Genomic DNA, 25,263 nt, shown 5'->3' on the forward strand with positions numbered 1-25,263 from the left:
GCCCCTAAACTACACTCTGTCACTATCACACACTTACCTTACCTTGAACCCTAAGTCCGACACTACCGCACACTCACCTTTCCCACACCCTAACGCTAAATCCCTCACTATCGCACACTTACCGAGTCGCGCTCACACGTTCCCCATGTCGGTCTTTCGGCTGTCGGGATTTCACCTTGTTGATCACCTTCGTTTTCGGTCATTTGGTCTCGGTCTTCTGCGTGTCGGCGAAGTGGCGTCTCGGTCAACTCAAGTAGACCCATATATATATATATATATATATATATATATATATATATATATATATATATATATATCACATACTGAAGCATGCACATGCTTTAATTTGAGATATGCATCTGTACCTAGTAATGTCTTTCAACTTTTCTCAGTTAGGGGACACCACAGTGGAATGCCAGTCTGCTTATGACTGGCATTAGATTTGTACAGTGCCAGCCCGACATCCACCCTTCAACGAAGGCACACCCATTCATGCACACACCCACCTGCATGTCTTTAAACATCACTGGACCGTGGGGAGGACATGCAGACTCCACACAGAAGGTGCTCCAGCTGAGAATCAAACCGGAGAACCTTTTGCTGTGAGGCGACAAAGCTAACTGCTGCACCACCGCGGCCTGTTATATGCATCTGTACCTATACATTAGAAATAACAAGGCAGTAATCAGCACGCCCATCTCAGGAGCATACCTCTCAACTATCCAGATTTTCACAGAATGTCAAGTTTTTGACTCATACTTTTAGTCTGTTCCTTGGAAAATTTTGGTTTACTGGCAAATCATTGAGGAGTGAAGTCAGAAAATAATGACAGACATTTGAATTTCAATCTTCATACCCTACAGAAAATCCATGGTAATGCAAAATCTATTATTCTCTCAACTTTTTAAGGCTGTTAAAGCAATATTTAAATTGTCCCTATTTTTGGGCCCTTGTTCCCCATTATTTATGGCTTTGTCCAGATTTCCTGCTGTAAGAGTATGAGAGGAATACTCAGGAGTACAATCAACTCTCCTGTTAAGATAAATGTGCTCATCCAGTCTACACAGCAACTCAGCTTTCTCTTTGAGTATGTTTGTGCAGGAAACAATAAGTTAACTAAACAGCTGATTTAATCCATAAACATTTGCTAGGCCAAAAAAAAAAAAAAAAAAGTAAGTAGCAGCACCACAGATGCAAGCTTCAAGCCTAGGCAAGATCCCTAGCTCATAGTTCTCTGATCTCCCCAGTAGATATAGGCCTGGGCCCACAATACACACCAGTAGACCTTATGATTCTCTGTTCAGTTTAAACTCAGGAACTCCAAGGAGCCAATAACAGTTAAAGTAAATAATAAGCAAAATGATTATCCCCTAAGAAAACAGTGACCACCAGCTTGCCTTGCCTGCTATCTGGAGCGAGTAAACAATAATTACACTAAATAACTGATAAACAGCATTTTTACAGCATTTTAAATTGTAAAAAAAAATCAACAAAACAAAAAGCAAGCTAAGCAGCAGTGTTGAAAATTAATAGCTAAGATAAAATTAAACCTCAGCTGATCTAGCCAACAGTTAAAACAAATAAGCAAAATAATAAACAGCTGTCAACTGATTACATATTAATTTGCTTCATCTTATGTTCCTTGTTCTGACCTCTGTCTTGGATCATACAACCATTATTATAACTAACAGTCAGGAAAATTAACCACTCTGGTAGCAAAGTTGAATAAAGCCCTGACTAGGGGGAGCCAACCCGGGTTTGATTAGTGTTTCAGGTGATTTATGGTGTGTCAGAGAATGGATGGGAGTGCCTCTCTTTGATTGGTGGGTGCTTGGTGATACGCAACCTAACAGGCACGTGGTCCAAAGAGGGAGCTGCCCTCAGACACCATCAACAAGCATTGGGACATTGAAATGGAACTGAGTAGCATAAACAAAAAAACAGCATCCTTGGGTCCACAGCTGGCCCCAGCAATACCAGAGTAATTCTGGGGGAGAGTAGAAGAAAGGCTGGTGTTCCTGGTGTGGACATGTAGCACTGGGGGCCATACCAGTACAATTTTTTTTATTTTAAAAAGTTTTAAAATAAAAAAAAAAATCAAGATAATTATAAAAAAGATGATTATACTTGCTACGGGTCTCATGTCTCCCCTCCCACTATGCATTAGGACTCTTTGAAGTGAACTCCAGTAGAAACCTGTTACTTATAAAGCACTTAGCTGGTCATGACTTTCCTTGTTCATGATAAAATCAAACATCAGCTGATCCCATGAGATGGAATAAATAACAAAGAAAATAATGATCAAGTAATAACCGATGAGATCACAAAATTACTTTGTATTACCTAGAATAAGGGTGATGTGCAGAGCTGTAGTAACTACAGAGTGATTAAATTGATCAGTCACAGCATGAAGTTATGGGAAAGAGTAGTGGAAGCTAGGTTAAGAAAGGAGGTGATGATTAGTGATCAGCAGTATGGTTTAATGCCAGGAAAGAGCACTACAGATGCAATGTTTGCTCTGAGAGTGTTGATAGAGAAGTACAGAGAAGGTCAGAAGGAGTTGCATTGTGTCTTTGTGGACTTACAGAAAGCATATGACAGGGTGCCTAGAGAGGAGTTGTGGTATTGTATGAGGAAGTCGGGAGTGTCCGACAAGTATGTAAGAGTGGTATAGGATATGTACGAGGGTAGTGTGACAGCGATGAGGTCTGCGGTGGGAGTGACGGATGCATTTAAGGTGGAGGTGGGATAACATCAAGGATCAGCTCTGAGCCCTTTCTCATTTGCAATGGTGATGGACAGGTTGACAGACGAGATCAGACAGGAGTCCCCATGGACTATGATGTTTGAAGATGACATTGTGATCTGTAGTGAGAGTAGGGAACAGGTGGAGGAGACCCTAGAGAGATGGAGATATGCTCTAGAGAGAAGAGGAATGAAGGTCAGCAGGACTAAGACAGAATATATGTGTGTCAATGAGAGGGAGGATAGAGGAGTGGTGAGGATGCAGGGAGTAGAGGTGGCGAAGGTGGATGAATTTAAATACTTGGGATCAATAGTTCAGAGTAATGGTGAGTGTGGAAGAGAGGTGAAGAAGAGAGTACTGGCAGGATGGAGTGGGTGGAGAAGAATGTCAGGAGTGATTTGTGACAGACTAGTACCAGTAAGAGTGAAAGGGAAGGTCTACAAGAGGGTAGTGAGACCAGCTATGTTATATGAATTGTAGACAGTGGCATTGACAAAAAGGCAGGAGTAAGAGGTGGATATGGCAGAGTTAAGATTTGCACTGGGTGTGACGAGGGTGGGCAGGATCAGGAATAAGTATATTAGAGAGTCAGCCTAGGTTGGAAGGTTTGATGACAAAGCCAGAGAGGCAAGATTACGTTGGTTTGGACATGTGCTGAGGAGGGATGCTAAGTATATTGGAAAAAGATGCTAAGGATGAAGCAACCAGGTAACAGGAAAAGAGGAAGGCCTAAGATAAGGTTTATGGATGTGGTCAGAGAGGACAAGCAGGTGGTTGGTGTGACAGAGCAAGATGCAGAGGACAGGAAGAAATGGAAACAAATGATCTGCTGGTGGTGACTCCTAATGGGAACAGCCAAAATAAGATGATGATTACCTTATTTTCTTTGTTCTGCCTTCCAGTTTGGAACAAACAACCATGTATACAAGTAACAGTAAAGATGATTTCATCAGAAAGACGTTTCAGGCCCCATACCTTATATATTTTTTTTTCATCGTCTAATATGAGCATGAGGCCTATTCAATGCACAGCAGGCTATGCTGTTCCTTTTTCAAAATAAATGATATTTGCAACCAAAATATTATTCATCACTTTGCTTCAAGACTGAGTCAAATGATCCTTAAATTAAGCATACATACAGTGGAGAATAACAGGCTCCATTTATTAGTAAACCATAATAAGTAAAAAGTAAACTATACAGAATAATGAAAAATGGATGTCCTGACATTCATTGCTGCAGTACTTAGTATCACATGGGATTACCTGCTGCGGAAGCCTGAATGTCCATCCAGTCTACCAAAGACTACTTGCTGCTTATTTAAAAGGTACACAGGACATCACCTAAATGCTCCTTGTGTAGAATAAGGAATAAAGGTGATGTTCAGGCCTACCATAAACAGAACTTCTTTGCTGCCAGTTCTGAATGCATCTTTTCACAGATGGTCTGTTTTCCTGCATCCGTTTCAGCAGGTTGAATGCATTTTCATTCCCCAGGGACTACCTACACCTGCTTGCTGACTACTTTGCAGTGGCTGATAAGTGCCCTGTTAGTTTTTTTTTTTTGTTGTTGTTGTTTTCTTGGCAGGTCCATATGGGTTGTCCTCCTTTTTTGATCTTTAATGAGGACAGAGTGTCCTTGCGCACTAACCCTTCTTTTATACCTAAAGTGGTTAATGAGCTTTCACTTAACCAGTTTATTAATCTGCCTACTTTTTTCCCTCTCCATAAAATGACAGTGAAAGTGTGCTGCATACTTTGGACGTGCATAGGCAACTCAGGGTTTATTTGGATAAGGTTATTAGAAAATCTGATCAGTTATTTGTTTCTTTTCATCCTAGATCTTTGAGATTTGCTGTATCCAAGCAAACTATTTCTTCTTGGATTTTCAAAGCTATTTCCTTTTGTTACACTTTTCATGGCAAGCACCTTCCTTCTTCAGTTAAGTGTCATTCTACTAGAGCCGTGGCTTCTTCTGGTGCTTTTTTCAAGCCTTAGATACTAACTCTATTCTTGAAGCTGCTACCTGGACTTCTGTGCATACCTTTATCAAGCACTACAAGTCAGATGTTATCTCTGGAGCTAGGGCTGATTTTGCTAGTGCCGTTCCTCATGGCTTTTTAAGGGAATCTTCTGCTCCTTCCCCCTCCCCAGTTTCCTGCTTTGGGACTCTCCTATATGGTAATGAATACCGCAGCAGTGAGTGTAAGGACATAGTACAGTTGTGTAAACTCTTACCATAATGGTAGATGTCCCTTCCTTCACTGCTGTAGTACATCCCCCATAGTCTCCTGCCTTCTTGGATGTAGAGATTAACTCTTGGGTTTCTTGGATTGGTGTTCCTACTGGGGCAATCAGTCCTGTTTATGGTAGGCCTGAATGTCACCATTATGTCCTATGCTATGCAAGGAGAGTTTGGGTGACATCCAGTGTACCTTTTATATAAACAAGTAGTCTTGGGTAGACTGGCCAGACATACAGGCTTCTGTGGCAGGGAATCCCTTATGGTAATGAATACTGCAGCAATGAAGGCAAGGACATTTACCTTTATGGTAAGATTTCACACAACTGTAATTTACTAAGATAACAAAAGTTAAAATAATGTTGAAGATGATAAGCAGCTAATGACTGCTTAGTACTAAACTGAGTAACCTAAAAAGCTGAGATACAAATCAAAAAGTCCTAGCCACATTCTCTTACCACCTACAGTCCTACTCAGGCCTACTCAATTACAGTCCTGTCAAGGGCAAAGGAAACATAATGGGCTGACCTTTGCTACAGGAATATATTTAGGTGGTATCAGCATTATCCTTTGTTTTACTTACTGTGTATAATTGCTTAAAGTACATGATCTGTATGTTTTATGGTTACAAACTGATTTTACTGCTGCCTCCTGAATACTGGACCCTGCTTGTTATAAAGCAGATAAGCAAGTCTATGACTGCACTATGTTTTGCCTCCTTGCAATTTTAGTATAAAGCTTTAGTATAAAATAAAACATTAATATATCAAAGTAACTGTGAAGGTGATTCCCAAAAATTCACTGCAGTTAGCCATATACCTACAAAACATACAGTATGCAGTGTGGCACACAGGAGCTGTGGAGGCTTAAGCTGACAGTTAAAACACATTTTTAGAAATACACAGACTACATATCTGCACAGCTGCCGTATGCAAGTAAAAGTGAATGTGACCTATATATGCAACCACAGGAACAATCTCAGTCATGCAAGGCTTCACCTTTGAACTGATAAATGTTGCGAGTATGATATTTATATTCAATCACTTCATTTGTGCAGTATTTATCTGGCTTCATGCCATTTCACTGAGGCTCATTTTAACAGTGATGATATCGTGAATACACATTGCTGACAGCCGAAATCCTTGAAGTTTAGGCACATTTTAGTGCATATCTGTGGTACATGAAAGTGTTGCTTGCTAAAAGAGATTCTGCAGCCTATAGCACAGGTACAGGATTTTTATATACTCACCAAAGATAGTAGTGCAGAATGAAGAATTTAATGTTGCAGTGGTAAAGTCTTGTATATTTACAGTCTCACAGTTTAATTATATTAGGTCACACAACATCACTTACTTTTGTCTTTCATCTAAGGTTGCACAGCCTTAATGTTAGAATAGTTAAATAATGGGAGCACAGGAGGCACAGGTCCCTGCTTTGCTCGTGAAGGGAGTCATGTTCCACACCTCTGCAACAGCATGTTATACTGTCATGGATGTGTAAGTGGCATTGTATGCTGTACTGTTTCACCAGTATGTCTGCATTTGTATTGCTCTGATGAAAATGCATTAGATTTATTACAATGCAGTGCAAAGGATTGTACTGAGTCTGTTACTTATTGAGTTCTGAATTGCCTTGTCCACTGAGCTGTGATTTGCTGAGCTGTGAACCAGATAACATGGAATTATTTTACATTAGTGATTATTTATTGCATGTGTTGTGAATGTTTTCTCTCTCTGTTCATATAAAAGAATCTGAAAACAGATAATATTGAATTTAGCACAGACCTACATACACATCATGTATTAACTGCTGCCAAAACTATCATTTAGTTTACTTTTTTAATCTAAGCCAAAGTATTACTAAATGTAACTCGGCCTTAATTTTTGTCAGCAATAGCAACCTAAGCAAGCAGTTCAAAGGCAATTGAAAACATTTCCCCTCCAGAATAGTTTGAGAAAATAATGACACAGGGCTTCTCAATGCTCAAATTATTATTAGAAAAAAAAACTTATCATATCATGGCTAACTATAGGACCCTCTCTATGCCCCCTCTCAGCCCATATCTCATACCACACTAGCATAGAATCTATATGTATTAAGTTGAACCTCCACTCCATAAACTGTAAGAATTACATCCTCAAAACTGTATACCCAGAGATATTTGGACATCACCTATACACTGTCCATAGACCAGTCAATCTGCATCCCAACCGGGGATGATAAAATCCTGGATTTAGTCCTTACCAATATGGGGCAGTTTTGACCCCCTACCAATTATAATTTCCTCCCTGGGCACATCAGACCACAAGAAAAAACGCATCCACCATAAGACTGAAGCCTGAAGTATTTTCTAACACCTTGGTATTCAAAGATTATGCCATGGCTAATCTATTAAATCTGAGTAATGCCCTAGACGAATTCAAAAGTCTTCCATCTTGATGAACCCACTGTTAATGCAGAATTATTTACTGACAGATTTATACACATGTAAATAGTTGCATAGATGAATCTGCACCACAAATATAAACAAGGTCTATAATAAAAGAAACAAATTACTGCACACAAAAATAAATCTAACTCCCAAGATGCCAAAAATGTTCTTGTTAAACTAAACAAGGAACTTAGGACCCTGAGCAAATCAACCAAAGCTAGATATGAAGTAAAAATAGCCATCGAAGAGAAGGATAACCTCAAAACCTTCTTTAATTATGTTAAAAAATGGCGAAAACACTGCCCAGGACTGTGCAGATCTAATAGTAAATGATATCACATACATAGATCCAGGGGATATAGTCAGTCTTCAAGTGGATAAATTTAGCTCAAACTTTAACTGCCTTCAACCCTCCAATATTCTCAAATCACATACACAGACATACATCACCCACTCATATCAACCAAGAACAAGTTCACAAGGTAATATGTATGCCTCACAATTCCACATTTCTGTGGGGCCAGATAAAATACTAGACCACCTACTAGTCAGCCTGAAGCATGACTTGTCTTATCAACTACAGAAGCTATTCAATGTCAGCCTCAAATCAGGCTTCATACTGGATGAAAAGAGGACAGCAACAATCATTCCCTTGCATAAAGGTTGGGCATCAGTGGCCCCAGGTAGTTATAGATCTCCCCCTGACTGACCAGCTTTATCTTTAAGGCTATGGAAAGGATCTTTATGGAATTAATGCATAAGGATATAGGTAAGATATAGACTCTTGACTCAACCCAGTTCAGATTTATCAAGGACATGTCACCTTGCTTAACCTTGCTGATGTCTTTAAAAAAAGGTACTGAAGCAATGGTTGAGGGCAAAACAACGCACACTGAATATCTAGACCATGCTAAGGCATTTAATACATCTCACACTCAGGTGTTATAGATAAACTATCCCAGCAAAATGCCAATCCCTATGTAACTCACTGGATAACAAATTAGCTGACAAATGTAAACCAGTAAGCTAGGGTGGGTGGCTATATCTCCTCCAAGAGATCTGTCACTAGTGGTGCACCCCAGGTTTCAGTCATTATAACACTCCTCTTTGGCATTTACTTCTTGGTAGTGAAAGCTGCTGCTAAGTATTTGTGGCTGACACGGCTTGCGAATGACTGTAAACTTGGTCCCATCATAACCTCCCCACAGGAAACTAAGATCATCCAAGAGGGCTGTCCCAAAGAAAAAGTTGATGTCAAAACCATGGGTTAGAATTAAATTCCAAGAAGTGTATAATCATATCCTTCAGCTAGCATATCTTCCTAAAACAACCAAGGGAATGAAATGTTCACATTCTTAAGATCCTCACAGTTCAATAGCCTAGTAAGTACTTATGAGCCTAATGAGTGTAGTGAAGGAATCTATACTCAGAGGCAATCTTCCATACCAAATGAGTGGAATAGTGACTCCCAGTACGTCAATAACTCCATCAGTAAAAATACAATTGTGAACCAGACCACAGAGCAACCAACGTTCTTTCCAAATGGAAGAAAAAATCTTCAAAAAGTAGCCAAGCCAGGAACAACCAGGTAGACAAAAAATGAATAAATCCAAGACCAAGTTTAATTTGAAGTGCTTTTCATTTGCTCAAGTGAGTAAACTTCCTCAGAATGACCAACATTACACCAAGGAACCATTTTTTATACAATGGTCATAATTGATACAATGCAATTAAGCACTACATTAATAGTCACTTAACTTTTAAAGATACAAATTCTTAAAATCGTAAATATGCTGGAAAATACCAGCTTTTACTTACTAAACACTAGGCAGCATTAAAAATAATATAGAAAAAATATAGAAAAAATATATATATAAAAAATAAAAAAATAAAAAAACTATGCTATACAAACACCTATCCATTACCAAAATGAAATAGAAAAGATATGTATATTTAAAAGATATGTATATTAAAAATGTACTTCTTAAACCGTATATTTCTAACTAAGAGGCGTGAGCATAACGTTAAAAGTTAATAAAAGTTAATAAACATTGTGAACCACACATCAACAAATATTCACCAATAAATGGTGGAAAACAGTTAATTCTATCTTTTGAGACTAAAAATACTTAACAAACAAGAAATAGAACATGCTTCATTTAAACCAGGGGAATGATATGAATTTAATATACATATCTTTTAAATATCTTTTAAATATACATATCTTTTCTATTTCATTTTGGTAATGTATAGGTGTTTGTATAGCATAGGTTTTTTATTTTTTTATTTTTTTATATATTTTTTCTATATTATTTTTAATACTGCCTAGTGTTTAGTAAGTAAAAGCTGGTATTTTCCAGCATATTTACGATTTTAAGAATTTGTATCTTTAAAAGTTAAGTGACTATTAATGTAGTGCTTAATTGCATTGTATCAATTACGACCATTGTATAAAAAATGGTTCCTTGGTGTAATGTTGGTCATTCTGAGGAAGTTTGCTCACTTGAGCAAACGAAAAGCGCTTCAAATTAAACTTGGTCTTGGATTTATTCATTTTTTGTCTACCTGGTTGTTCCTGGCTTGGCTACTTTTTGAAGATTTTTTCTTCCATTTGGAAAGAACGTTGGCTGCTCTGTGGTCTGGTTCACAATTGTATTTTTACTAATAACTCCATCAGGGTTGGTATGCACCACATACACTAACATAATGTGAATGAGGTGACAGTGTGGTCCTGGTATATGCATGCAACAAACCTTAAATTATAGCAGCTGTACCCACTACATGCCATCTTATAACTGTGGCAAACACATCAGTGCTGAGAGTATGGTGGTGTACTGCTTTGTGCATTGGGTCTCTCATCTGCACTCTTTGGGTAAATATGGTACCAAAAAGTGAATTTGTGCTGGAAGGGACATACCCTCCAGACAAAGTGCACTTTGGCTTAAGGTAAGATAGTACCCAGGTAAATGAATGGAAATCCAGGCAGAAGATATAGGCAAATTGGATATCAGAAGAAACTTGGAAAGAAATTAAAACTCATCACTTGTTATAAAATCCCTAAAATACTTTTGTAAATATAATTACAATGGTAATAACCCTCATATCATTTTTGTTTGTTTTATTTAATACAGGCTGTGACTCAGGATTTGGACATGAACTTGTTAAACATCTTGATGCACGAGGGTTTACAGTTTTTGCTGGTTTCTTGAATGAAGATGGTCCTGGTGCCAAAGCACTAAAAGAACACTGTTCCAGTAATCTATCAACTCTACAACTGGATGTCACTAAACCTGAAGAAATAAGAAAGGCCTACTTTTATGTGAAGTCAAAGGTGAATGCCAGAGGTGAGTGATCATCTTGTAGGTTTATAGGTAGGTACTAGGCTATCAGCCCAAGGGCCTACATAAGCCTAGCCAGCAAGGTACCATAGCTTACGCCACCCAAGAAAGTTACTAATCATTTTTAAGGAAAATGTGTTACATTCTGCTGCAGAATTGGTGAAGGTAGCAAAATCATGCATAAAAAGATCCCTTTTGCTATCAAATGCACAAAAATTAACCACTCCCTGAAAACAATTATATTACCAAGCAATGCACCCATAATGTCTCTATACTGAATATAATGACCACAGTTTTATAATCTCCTATAACTGAAACAGACAGTATTATTTAAATTGCATTGTTTGTATAACAGCAATCTATTATTGATTATCCTGTCTGTATTTAACCAAATACCTTATATATGTAAGTATTTCCTTCCTAGATTCCATCCTTCATTCATTCTCTCATTTCTTTTGGCAGTAGGAATAAAGTTTGACATGTCTATATTTGTAAACATACATGTCCGGTTCGATTCTCAGTTAGAGCGTCTTCTGTGTGGAGACATGCGTGAATGGGCGTACCTTCGTTGAAGGTTGTGCGTCAGGCCCGGCAAGTCGGCACGTAAAAATCTACTGCCAATCATTAGCGGAGCGGAGTTTCGCTATGGCGACCCCTAACCGGGAAAAGCCGAAAGACACAACAACATGAACTAATATGATTGCTATTTATTTGTCTGCCTTGAATTTGAAAAGTAGGGGGTGTTATTTACTGTCAAAATTTAATGTGACAATTTTAAAAGGAGACTGTTTGTTATGTAATCTGTACTTTTGGGTGCATGTAAAATACAGCTGTTGCTTGCTTCTTATCACCTGGATTTAACCAACCATTTCATCTAGTCCATTCCCTCATAAAGGCTGCAAAACAGTGAAACCTCACTACCTCCTCAAACAGCTTGTTCTAAGAGTCCAAAACTCATGCTGTCTCTCTGTCTCTGATTACTTTACCAAGTCTATGCTGAAATGAGCACCCCACAGCTGTACATGACAGTCTCTCTACCCTCTTGTATCATTGTACCATGTTCTTCCCCATCATAGTTTCCATGTGAGACATACCACTTAACCTCCAAGCATTATAATCATAACACTAGTCTTTTAAAAAAAATCTTATTTTTCAAATCTGATTTTTATATAGTAGACCCTATACAATTAATGACAGAGGATCATGTTAGTTTATTTATCCATTAAGGTATGTACCCATAAATACTTGTAACTTTATGAGGAACATCAATAAATCTAGGAGTAGCAAGGTTAAGTTGGAATGCTAAAATCATAGTGCTATGCCAAAATCATAGCAGTTAAAGGCATGTTGGAGCACGTTCTACACCTGTATCATATTTCTTTCTTTGTCTTCATAACCAGTAAGTATATTTCTGTTAACATTGTTTCAGTTTACAGTCCTTCTACTCTATCCATTTGGTGACCTTAATAGCCTGCCTCTGGATGGGATCCAGTTGTGTTGCATCGTTCTCCCTGAAGAGGCTCCAGACCTAAACCTAGTATTCCAGATGTGGTCTTACAATTTGTAATCCAGCACTTTGTTCGCTGTTCCTGCTGACATTTCTGCTTGTGACTGATGGTCCAGGGTCGTTGTACTGGATATTTACATGTCTTTTGCAGTCACTTTGTCTTCTAGTAAAGTGTTACAGTTCTATCTGATGTGACCTGAGAGTTATGTCCAAACTGCAGAACATTACCATATTTCTCTCTACCTGTAAATAAACTGTAAATTCTTTTAAGACTCCTCCATATCTTGGCCTGTGGCTTCACATTTTTTTGCCATCTGCAAATAACTGCAATCTGTTAGACACCCCATTCTGACATACCAGAAATAAATATGGTAAGCAGGGAACACCCATTATAGACCTTGTTCCATGTGGTTAGAGCCAGACATCTGTAGGCTATGCAAGACCTCAATAGCCCTTTATTTCCTTTCCCAGTAGCCCAACTGGCTCTTTTGTTCCCCAGAGATTAGAGTTCAGTGGTAGGGAGCAGGTCAGCTTGAAGGTCCTTTGAAGCAGCTTCTCAGTCCCCTGAGAGAGATCAGCCCTCCCTCACAGTGCCTTTCTTAGTTCCACTACATGTTGTCTGCCATAAGGAGTGCGTTTTTGCATGACCTCTTGGTTTAGGGTTACCACCTTTTCAAATTCCAAAGTGAGACTTTTTTTGTAGAAACATAAAATTTTGCAGGACAAAACATATCCACAGCCAGTGCAAAGAACAAAACTACACTTTTTTGCCAAAATAGAAGCTTATTGTTGTAGCAGTTGAGTTGCTTATGTTATTTCACTTAACATTTAGGTGTTTCAGATATAAAATAACCTTTTATGCAACTGTTAAAAAAAAACTTAGGAAATATTTTTTGTCCTAAAATCTCAGGACATTTGCCATTTTAATTTTTTTTTTTTTTTTTTTTTTTTACTCAGGACATACCTGCCCAAAGAGGGACTTTCCCTTGCAAACAGGGACAGGTGGCAACCCTATTTTGCATACATGCATATTAACTATGCAGTACATGTTCACAGGCTCATCCTTCACAGCTGCAAACTTCGTGCTTCCACTAGGTGTCAGGCATGTGGTGAGCCAGAACTACCTCCCTCAATGCAAGATGGGAGAACCAGCATAGGCCATTCATTTCCATCCTACCTTATCTGCTCTGTCAAGTCCCCAAGCCACAATTAAATTCAGATGATCTGGGCCAATGTCATTATAACTGAAGATTAGAAAATTTTTGAAGAGTTACTAAACAAATTGTATGTACTGATATTTCACCTGAACACAACCCTACATAAAACTGCAATGAGAAAGAAATATTATCCACTTTTTTCATGAAAGAATTATTCCTATGTACAATGTTTGCGTCTTTCAGCTTTTCCCGGTTAGGGGTCACCACAGTGGAACTCCAGTCCACTAATGATTGGTAGTTGATTTTTACATGTCGAGTTACCAGCCCTGATGCACAACCTTCAATGAAGGTACGCCCATTCACGCATGTCTCCACACAGAAGACGCTCTAGCTGAGAATCAAACTGGACAGCGTCTTACTGTGAGGTGACAACACTACCGCAGCACATATCAAAAAGTTAAAATATTGAAGGGAAAATGAACAAAAACACACACAGAAAAGTAAAACTTTTTTTAAGACGGGAAAGCTGCCCCTGCACTTCACCATATACCCCCTTCTAATTGTATGTACCAAGTTAGTAATCACACAACAGGAAAAGGGCAAATTCACTATTCCCCACTGTACCACAATCTTGTACAGAAAATAACTATTACACACTGTAAGCTGATGTTTAATTAGCTGTACCAGCATTTATTCTGGTCTACAAAACTGACCTTCTATCACTTTTCAGCAAACCATATAGATATATCTTTTGCAGCCCTGAGTGTATCCTGGTTAACTTCCTAAGATTTTAGATGTTTTAAAGTCAAATAATCATGTGTTGATTAAAGAGATGTGATTATTCACCGTGACCCCCCCTCTTAACAACAGTGTGAAGACCATTTCAATGCTTCTGTGTGGCTAAAGGGGCATTAGTCTAAATTCACTGTCAGGTGGAGAGATGATTGCCAGTGGTGGCTGTGGGTTTTGCAGAAAAGACCTTTCAGAAACCCAGCCTCAGGCAGAATAGGATTTATATTTGATAGGTCAGTCTTTATGCAATTGTCTGGAGCAATTTGCAAAAGGTCAAAGACAGACAGATACAGCTAATTACATACCTGATCCATTTTTATATATTTACCTGATTGACTCAGAATTGTGCAAATACTAATCAAATATTAAAGATATTTTATGTGACAGTTGGAGTATTATATAAATCTACATTTAAGATGAATAGTGCAAATGAGATACATGTATGATCCTCCAGATACAACTTCCATTAGAGGCATAATTAGATAGACAACACAGTTACTATAAGTCCTTAATAATAGTGAAGCATGAGACAGGCAAGCTGTTAGCTCAAGAAGATTATTTACAAGTGCCTGAAACCATTGGCCACATGGTCATATGGCTCACATATCCACATATCTTTACTTGTCAAATGTATACCTTTGAAATGTATACCACACTACCCTTTTATTATGACATTTTGTTATATGCACACACAGACATCCACACACATATGTGTGTGTGTGTGTGTGTGTGTGTGTGTGTGTGTGTGCGCTTGATAGCACAGAGGTTAAGGTGCAGGATTACCAACTGGTATACTTGGGTTCAAAATGTGGCTGAGGGACAACTTGGCAACAGCAGTATCTGTGCAGAAGAAAGGCCTGGTAACCTATTTCAGTAATATACCTGGAAAACCATATGGGTTCTTCTCTTAGAATCACTAAGAATCGATTTTGACTCGGGGGAATTGCTTGCTTTAAATTTGTATCTATATATCTATCTAGCTATCTAAATTTTTTCATAAATAAACCCAAACTGAATTACAAAAAATGTATGACTGTGGCTACAACTAACATTTGGTGGGGAAGTGCAATGGATAATTTTTTATCCCTATTACTAACCATTTAGAAAGTTGTCCTCATAAAAAAATGAGCAGTGTTTACTATGCTTTGAACTGGGAGTGGGGGGAAGTATATGTTCCACAGTGACTAAGAAGGAGTTTGCAAAAGTCCTATTATAATATAAAGTCACCTGAACTGTGCAACTGAGATTTAATGAAGTGGTAATAACCATGGACTGCCATTTATTTCTGTCTATTCATGGAATATAGGCTGCTATGTTTGGTCTAAAATGGAGGAGGTTATTAAATCCTTACCAAATGCCACCACAGATATTGAAATACATCTGAGACAAATGGCTACCAGTATCAATGGGCAATCACTTAGCTTCCGGGAAATAAAGAACACCTGGTGTACAGCCACTGACCAAAATTGTCTTAACTTGTAACAGCAAATTGTTGCAACACAGCAACAAACAGTTTCCATAAAGATTCTTCTCTCTCAAATCCCCCCTCAAGAAAAAAAATACACCCCACCACTGATAAAAACTGGAAGAAGATAATGAAACAGGTGTCTATATCGTGTCCTTTGAAAGGTATGTGGTAAGACAGACCTGGCTCCCAAGAAAGTGGGTAACAATTTCATCTGCACATCTTTTAAATGATTTCATGAAAGCCTAAATAGATATGGAAGATACTAACACCAACAATTACCAAAAAATGAACGATGCTTCACTGAAGGCACAGCTAGATATATATATATATATATATATATATATATATATATATATATATATATATATATATATATATACACATAATCATTAAGCAATAACCCACAGATGGGTGTGGGTAAGGCTGGATTTACCCACGGTTGGTGTGGTTTCACCCAAGTGACCAAACAAAACTAACTGTGGGTAAATCCAGCATTGCCTACACCCAGCTGTAGGTTATTGCTATTATACAATGACATTATTTAAGGAAAAAAATACTTACTTTTCTTAAATAATGTCATTGTGTAATGCCTCTGTGCTGCCCTTCTGCAGTTTTCCGGTATCCTGGGGCATTTCTGATGTACTGCGCATACGTAAGGAACTTGTGTTCCCAAGCAATGGAGATCTTCCTTTGTCCGTTGAAAGGAAGATCTCCGTTGCTTTTTTAAGATATCTCGCTATGTTATACGAGTTCTTCAACTCGTATAACATAGCAAGATATCTTAAAAAAAAGGCAATGGAGATATTCCTTTCTCCATTGTTACCTCTGCAGAGTGCAAAAAAGTAAAAAAAAAAATAAGGAGATATACTAATGGAAAAAGTTCGGGCGACCGGACGTTTTTCCATTAGTATATTCTCGGATTTACAATGGGTATGCTGGTTGGGCTGGCCAATCAGCGTGCTCATTTTTGAATTTTAATGGCCTATCACTGTATAATTGGTCATATACCATGGACGAATTCATAAGGTTATAGATTGCTAAAATGAAATACATATTGAGACAATGGTTAGAACCTGATATGAATGGTGTACGAAAATTTGTAGACATGTTAACAGTGGATTGATTTAAGAATTAATGAATCTGTTTGTTTCATAATGGTGTGAGAAATAATGAATAATTAACAGTTTTGGCAGAAAATGTTTATATTGTTTGAAAGTACAAATCTTAAGCCAGACATACATGCAGTGAGGATTACTCACATAACCTGGGATGCAGATACAGATCTGTGAATAAACAAAAGGCATTGTTACCTGAACTGATTTCCTTTAAATATTTTAAGTAGGCATACATAGAGAAATATTGTACAGCTTTTGACAAATATCATTATGCTGATAAAATTTGCTACCATATATGTGAAGGTAAACCAATGGAATCTATTCAGGCTAAGTGCTTAACTCTAGAAGGGTAGAATTTGACTTTTACTATCGTGCTATCAATAAACATATTAAATGTACTTTTCAGATGGATGAAATACAAGGACTTTTAGATTCAGTAAACATAAACAAATAAAACTTGCTTACATGTTTATTAATCAGTTTCATCCACACTGTGAAAGAATTTATAATCCAGGTAAAAATACATAATAAATATTTGAACTTGTTTTATTTGGTTATTAATGAAAACTGTTTGGTGGGTGTTTGCTTTCATTAGTGAAAACTCTTATTACCAATCAGCAAGAAGAGTTCTGTTGGCATATTGTGCTAGATTCAGGAAGCATGAGTACCTTAGTTACAGCGGAATATTTGCCTAACAATAAATTACTAGCAAACAGAAAGCCGAAGTAATGTATGCACATAAAAACAGGAAATAGTATCCAATAACCTAATCAGAAATACAAACTATTGTAGGCAAAATACTACATCAAGTACTTTGTCAGGACTTTCCCCATTTCAAAGCATTATGGAAAATGAGGGAGGGGACCAAAACCAGATGTACTGACAAAGATAGACAGCCTAATAAAGACATCAATGTAAAATTATAAACTTCAAAATGCAGTAAGGTTTGGATTGGAGTGGAAGGTAAACATGACACTGGGTCTAACCGAAAACCTCAGGTGGTAGGAAGGAACATGGAAGATGTCAGTGTTAAGGATACCCTGTATAAAATGCCAGCAAAGTACTGAGTAAAGTCACTATGCAGACTACTAAAGAAGTGTTGTTATGGGAGGGGATGACATCTGATTACAACAGATCAATCTTGTAGCCATATTTTGAACTGAAAAAATGACTTTGTTTATATAGTAGCTAAAGAGAGAGAACAGGTAATAAGCCATATACAGTTATCAAAATCTCTGAGGCCTCTCTAAATTGTTACCTATAACTGCATTTTGGATGGACATTTTGCCATGGATAAAACAATAGCAGGGTATTTTACTTAGCTTTATGGGCCAGATATTATGATGAAAACAGAAACTTTCTGTTCCATTTGTCCAGAATGCCAGAAGACAATACCTGATGCAGAGTTTAGGAACCCTTTGATCCTCATACATATAACAAATGTTCCATTTGAGCAAATAGTTAAGGACCAATTATGCCCCCCTTGTGGGGTAAATAAGGTCTTAAGTATGCATCAACAATCATTTTTATACCACAGAGTTTGACGATGCGCTTCCCCTGAAATGAGCAACCACTTAGGCTATAATAAAAGAACTTGTTCTACTTTTTTCTGGGGTTGGAATCCTCTAAGAAATCCTTGCAATCCAAGGCATTTATTCCATGTCCAAAGTAATACAGGAATCATTCTTAACAGCAGAGCTTAATAAGTAGGAGTGTAACCATAATGACAATATTTTGTTAAAAAAGGTTGCATCCTTGTATATCCAGTGGTATATATGGATTCATAAGTGTTTTTCATGGAATACGTATGCATATTAAACTAACCCACAATTAAACTTTTAAGAAATAAGTGACTGAATTATTCTTTCACATTATCACACTCAGTACTTGAAACATTTTAAAAGGGTTAAAATCAGAGAGGTGGTTCTTACACATGCATATAAAATGCTTAGTATTCATTACCACCATATTCCCTAGATCTGCCAAATGGTTAGTACTACTAAGTTCTTTAAGAACATTCCATTTATGAGAGCATATTATATTAAATGTTACTTTCTTTAAATTAACTTTGATAAACCCATTTGACATCAAAAGCAAGATCAATGAAAATCATTTTTTAAGTTATTCAATTTCTGTTTAGATCAAGAAATGTCATAATCAATAAACATAAAAATACAGTTCATAGTGCCAAAGTGTCATATATTACAAAACAAATATTGCACTCAGTAGTTATCCATAGCTTGTAATATAACTGTCCTAATTCTGATGTTATATATACATATATAATTTAATTGATTTAATGTTCCAAGTATTCCAAGTAGTTTAGATCATGTATTTGTTATATTCTTGTAATAACATTGCAAAATGTGGCCAGCATTTAAAGACAATTGTGGAATGTTTTCCTTTCTCTCATGCAGTCTTGACCTCTTTGTCGTATACTATATTAATTAATAGAATTAATTCAAAAAACGGAGGTGAAGACTTTTTTTGGTTTACTATCAAAATGTTGAATGGAAAAATAAATTCTGTTCGGAACACTGAAAAAAAATGAAAGTAAAAATTATAACACGGCAGAATGTCGAATTTGCTGAACGAATTCAGCAGATTTGACATTGTCACCAAACAGATCACGTGATTTAGTTTACATAGTGGGGTGCGGCTGCGAAAGTGTAAAATAGAATATTGGACAAACAAAACGAGCTGTGAAAGTAAGAATTATGGAACATTTAAGGGACATCCGCAATAAGAACATGAAAAGCCCAGTTGCCGAACATTTTGTTAACAGACATGGTGGTAATGTGGCTTCATTTTTCTTTAGTATACTTGCACAACCTGTTTTATGTAGGAGAGGAGATGTAGTTAAGAAATTAAATGAGTTAGAAAGTAAATTTATTTTAAATTATAGGACGTTATTTCCTAGGGGACTAAATCTAGAAGTGAACTTGGTAAATTAAAATAAGCTTATTCAAATGGTTGAAATAATTTAACAAATATTAAAAATATTTAAAATATTTAAAATGTTTAATATGTTTGAAAATATTTGAAAAGTCTTACAAATGATGAAGGATGTTTTGCTGTATATAAAAGAGATGTTTAAGATGTGTTTATATTAAAAAGCATGTCTATAATGGTATTGGCACTTTAAAAATTTAATTAAGTAACTGATTACTATCAGTGGGAGTTAGAACCTGTATAAAAAGTGACTTATTTTCATTGTGTATTATCTGTTGAAGGTGAAAAGCCGAGGTACCAGTGTGTATGTTATAATAAAAAACATTGAACAGCTTTTTTCCTGCATCATCTTCTGCTTTGCTTTGTTACTTCTATGCTTTATCTGAAAAGTTCTGTCTGTAACCAGTTTGCAGTACAGCATGTTACATAATATTTACTCTAACTATGTTGTATGCACAGGTTTACCCTCATCATACACCACTGTGACTTTTTTAAAGAAGTTATTTAGGATAAACAGGCATGATCTCTTATTCCTGAGCCTGAAATGGCATGGGTCAAGGGATCAGTAGATCACCAATATCATTGTTTATGAGATCCATAATGATATTTTCCAGTAACTTACAGATGAGACTGGTTAGACTTACTGGCCTGTTGTTTCCTGGGTTTGTGGTAGGGCGACCAGGCTTTCAAGACATACCCATTGAGATACTGAGATGGAATAGCTCCAAGAGCACTACTAGAAACAAAAGTAACATGCCTTTTTCATTTGCTCTAAGGCTGGCACTAAAGGCTATTGCACATTTCTGTCAAATAAATTGGATATTTACTTTCTGGCCAATTGTGTGAAACAGCTTTGTAATTGTCCCTGCTTTTGCAGAATATCCTTGTCTTTGCCTAATAATTTGGGTCTGCACCTTATCCTGGTGTTGTTTGGTTAGTTTGCAGTCTGTCTTTACAAGACTAGTGTGAATTTGTATGAAAGATGAGAAATTTATTCTTTGGGTGCTATTTGTATGAAATTAAGTTGAAGCTGTAATAGCTTTGCAAAATGTCTCTAACTTTGCCTCATATTTTGATTTATGTTTCATAAAATCTGTGGATTTCTGTCAAATCATTGAGAACTGCAATCATTATATGGGAGAGGGGCTGACTGTGGATGAAAGTAACTTACCTTCTTGATGAATACATTAATAACACACAGTAACACAAACGTTTTTAATAATGCACTCAGGCTACCAAGCTAGACTGCCCTTGTTATAAGAGTGTCTCTCCTTTTTGTCAGCATAACATATATGGTAAATCTAGTTATGGCTTCAAACATTCAGCTTAACAAGAGCCCTCGGATGTGTTTACCTCATATGCAGGTCCTAAATAAGGAGCAAACAAAATACCCAAAGTCCTATAACAGACATGTATAGGACCTCATCAGAAAAAAAATCCTCTCAAAGCATAGCAACATGCATAGAAAATAAACAAACAACCAATCTTTATCACAATACCATGAAAGTGATGCAAATTTATACTGAAATAAATAACATTCTAGCATGCATGAAGGATATCGGAGAAGGGGTGAAATACAGAGTGCTAAAACCTATGCAGGAATTCAACCTGCCATGCTGAGCATACAGTTATCTGAAAAACAACCAGATGTTATGAGATTATAAAAGTAGGAGAATAACAAACGTAGCGAATGAGGACAGAATACGCCTGGTGCGTAGCCATGAAAGGAGGAATATGACATGAGTTTAGTCATGAAATGACTATGTTAGCCATGCAGTGACTAGAAGACAGCACGACAGATATGTAGTCATGGAACAGAGAATATGCGAGGCATGTAATGACCAAATGATTATTATATCAAACATGTAATTGTGGAAGAACAACTACAATGTGAGTGACATTGAAGGAGGAATATGAATGGAAGGTTGTCATGAATGAAGGAATACAGTGATGATGCATATACAGAAAGATAATATGGCAGGCAACCTGCTCTTTAAATGAGGAATATGGAAACTGATATTCCTCAAGGAAAGAAAGTGAGAGGCATGCAGTCACTAAAGAAGAATGTCGCACATGCAGAGAGTGAAGGAGAAAAAAGTTTGCTTAATCATCCGTTTATTTATAACTATATAAGTGAATCAGTCCAAAGGTTATTTTCATCTGCAGCCTAGGTAACCAAAAGTTACAACTTGTTAGTACCAAAAGAAAAACAAAATGTGGACAGGAAGGAATTACACAATAATGTCTGTACTTATGTAAGTACATAACATCAAAATATGCAAAGATTATTCAAGGAGTAAACACAAACAGATGGTGTATATACAAAAAGAAAGATGCATAACAAAGAGCAATCAGAACTATAGCTATAATTTTATTAAAATGTCTAATGTCAAGAGTGCAAGATAAAATATCAATTACAATATGAAGAGTAGAAAACATGTCAATAAGAAGAAATATTGGATTATATATATAGCAAAAAAAACCCCCACAAAATGTTGCGGTTGCAAAGGAGAAAAAATTGGGAAGGTCAGAGGAGGTTATTAAGCAAGAATAAAGATGATATAGAGCGGTATTATGATATTAAATAAAACCTAACAACCAAATAGACCAGCAAGAGCAGATGTGGAGGTAAATTAAAAATCCTTTATTAATACAGACCGGTTTCGGCAAATGTTGCCTTCTTCAGTGTAGGACAAAACAACAATGTCCCATCCATCACACATTAAATAAAAATAGTCAGCCAATAGGCCAACAGAAATCATGAATATTAATGATATATTTGCATATAGCTGTAGCCCAAAGATTTTGTAAAATTACTGGATCCTAATAATAATGAACATATTGGAGTATGAAAAAACAAGGTAACCTTCAAAAACATTAAATTACCCAGAACCAACCAATATATAAGAGATGGCAGTAAGCATATATTCCAAGGGAACAGATGTTTAGGGAAAAACTTGCAAAATATACATAGACTGTATTGAATCCCCAAATAACTGTCTGTGTGTTAATATGAAGTTCCATATACTACAATCAACAGTCAGACCAAAAAAAAAAAAAAAAAAAAAAAGGGCACTACAATTTGTTCATGGACGAAGTTGTAAACAACAACATCATCATAAGTGACATGATATACAAACCCACCATATCATAATTGTCCATCATACCCTGGATCCCTAGAAGTGTAAATATACACTTCAAGAGTATAAACTGATCATCCATATCAAAATGATCCACTCTGGCTTCGTTATCCAAACAATAAGTTTGACACATGAATGGTGCAAAAACCGAATAACAAAGTTGAAATGTGATACAATAACAATCCATAAGAAAAATACAAAAAGCTATGCCATGGCCAAATGGACCCACCCCAATCCAATGATTATACAAACTGTAAATAGAAAGACATGGAACAGGAGTTGGGACCCATACCGGAAAAAATGTATATATAATATTAAGTCAAAGGCCCAAGAAAATTCTGTGTTCCTACCTGTAGAACCAACTATAAATGATCATTGAGCCCAGGGTAAAACAGACCCCCTAACGTAACTATCCAATATCTCTCTTTGTGGTCTAATAGGCCATGCCAGCCCTGTTTATGACTTCTATCACCAGTGATACGATCTATAATCGTAAAATTGAATCTAGCCTGTAGATGTTTCAAACTATGTTGATACAAAGCACTAGTCACTTTGTGATTTCTAATATCACTACGATGTTCATTCATTCGAGATCTAAGGGCCCTTGAAGTTTGGCCTATATAGAATGCACCACAATGACAAGAAGCTAGGTACACTACCCAATCACTGCTACAGTTACCAAATATTTTAATATTGAATATCTGGGTGGTATTACGACTTGAGAATTCCTTTGATTTAGGCATATATGAACAAGAACCACAATGGCCACAGGGAAAAGAACTGAATAGCTCATCACCTTGTAGTGTAAGTTGTTTATAAATAACCCCTCCACTAGCCATATGTTTATAATGTGACAAATATGAGCCCAAAGTTCTCCCCCGCTTGTACGAAACCCGACATTGTTGTCCCAAAACTGACCTGAGTTGGTCATTGGCCAATAAGATGTTCCAATGTTTGTTAATGATATTTCTGACCATGTTGATGTTTCTTCCATAAGTCGTAACAAACCTAATGGGAGTACAAGATGTATTTTTGTTCTTGGTTTTGTACACTAATAATTGTTCCCTATTCATTTGGTTTACCCTACATCTGGCTAGGTTGATATCTTGATGATCATAACCCCTGTAGGCAAACCTCTGACTCAGATCAATACTGGCTGCTTGATATTCCTCGTCCCTCGAACTAAGACGTTTAATCCGTATGAACTGTGACACTGGGATACTTCTGATAGTGTGGCGTGGGTGCATGCTGGAAGCATGAAGCAAGGTATTATATTGTGGGTACTTGCGAAACACCTTACTAGATAGGGTATAATCATGATTTCTCGAGACAGTAACATCCAAAAAATTAATTGTATTTTGGTCATATGTTACTGAAAATTCCAGTCCCCATATATTACTATTAAGGTATTCAACAAATTCATGCAAGTAACCCAAATCCGCACGCCACACTAACCAGCAGTCATCCAGATAACGTCGCCAGATATCCATCTCCACCTGGTAGATGTTATGTGAGTTGTCATATATCATGTACTCCTCAAAATAGGCCATGAAAAGATCAGCATAAATGGGAGCAAAAGATGCTCCCATGGCCGTACCTTGCAGTTGCCAATAGCATTGGAATTCAAAATATAAGACATTTTTGTTGAGTACATGTTCTGACATACAAATAAGTAGGGTATTAAACCCTGGTGTATAGAGATTTGCCCTCTCTAGCCAGTATTGAAGGGATTGTAAACCTGCCCAGTGTGGTATACTGGTGTACAAGGCTTTTACATCTAAAGTACACATATACCACCATGGTTCCGAGTATCTTGGATAATCTGTAAGAATTGGGTAGTGTCCTGCAATCTTGCCCTAATCAAACCTAAAAGTGGCTTGAGATATTTCGTGAGGAATGCAGAGAGAGGTTCAGTAAGAGATCCTATTCCAGAGACAATAGGTCTGCCGGGTGGTTTATGTAAAGATTTATGAATCTTAGGTAAAAGGTACAAAATCTGCTTGGAAGGTTCAGACACCATCAATGAAGACAAACATTTCTTACTAATAATCCCCTCCTCACAGGCCAACTTCAAAAAAGAATCAATTTCTTCTTTAAAAATGGGTGTGGGGTCTATAGGCATGTGCATATAACATTTTTTGTCCGATAGTTGTGTCAACCCTTCTTGTATATAATCAACAGTATTAAGAACCACCACAGCTCCCCCTTTGTCAGCTGAGACAACAATGATATCCCTATTATTACATAGTTGGTCTAAAGTTAGCTTGTCATCATTGGTAAGATTGCTTCCTAGCATAACATGCCCTTGGTTCTCAAAATGTAAGTCCCTCAGAATTGAGTCCATGAATATGGAAACATATTTATTCATGGGTGGTTGA

The 25,263-nt window shown here is 37.0% G+C and overlaps 1 protein-coding gene across 1 annotated transcript in view; it reads left to right on the plus strand.

Annotated features, from left to right (window-relative positions):
• The window catches only part of LOC122808554 (estradiol 17-beta-dehydrogenase 2-like), a 1,381,410-nt gene that overhangs the window by 1,137,752 nt on the left and 218,395 nt on the right, over nucleotides 1-25,263 (plus strand). The window contains exon 2 of the mRNA XM_044079509.1: nucleotides 10,548-10,760. Coding sequence (XP_043935444.1) covers nucleotides 10,548-10,760 — 213 coding nt within the window. The remainder of the gene's footprint in view (nucleotides 1-10,547; nucleotides 10,761-25,263) is intronic.

This window comes from Protopterus annectens, chromosome 8.part0 (genome assembly GCF_019279795.1).
Source record: "Protopterus annectens isolate FY-2018-M chromosome 8.part0, PAN1.0, whole genome shotgun sequence".
NCBI lineage: Eukaryota > Metazoa > Chordata > Ceratodontiformes > Protopteridae > Protopterus > Protopterus annectens.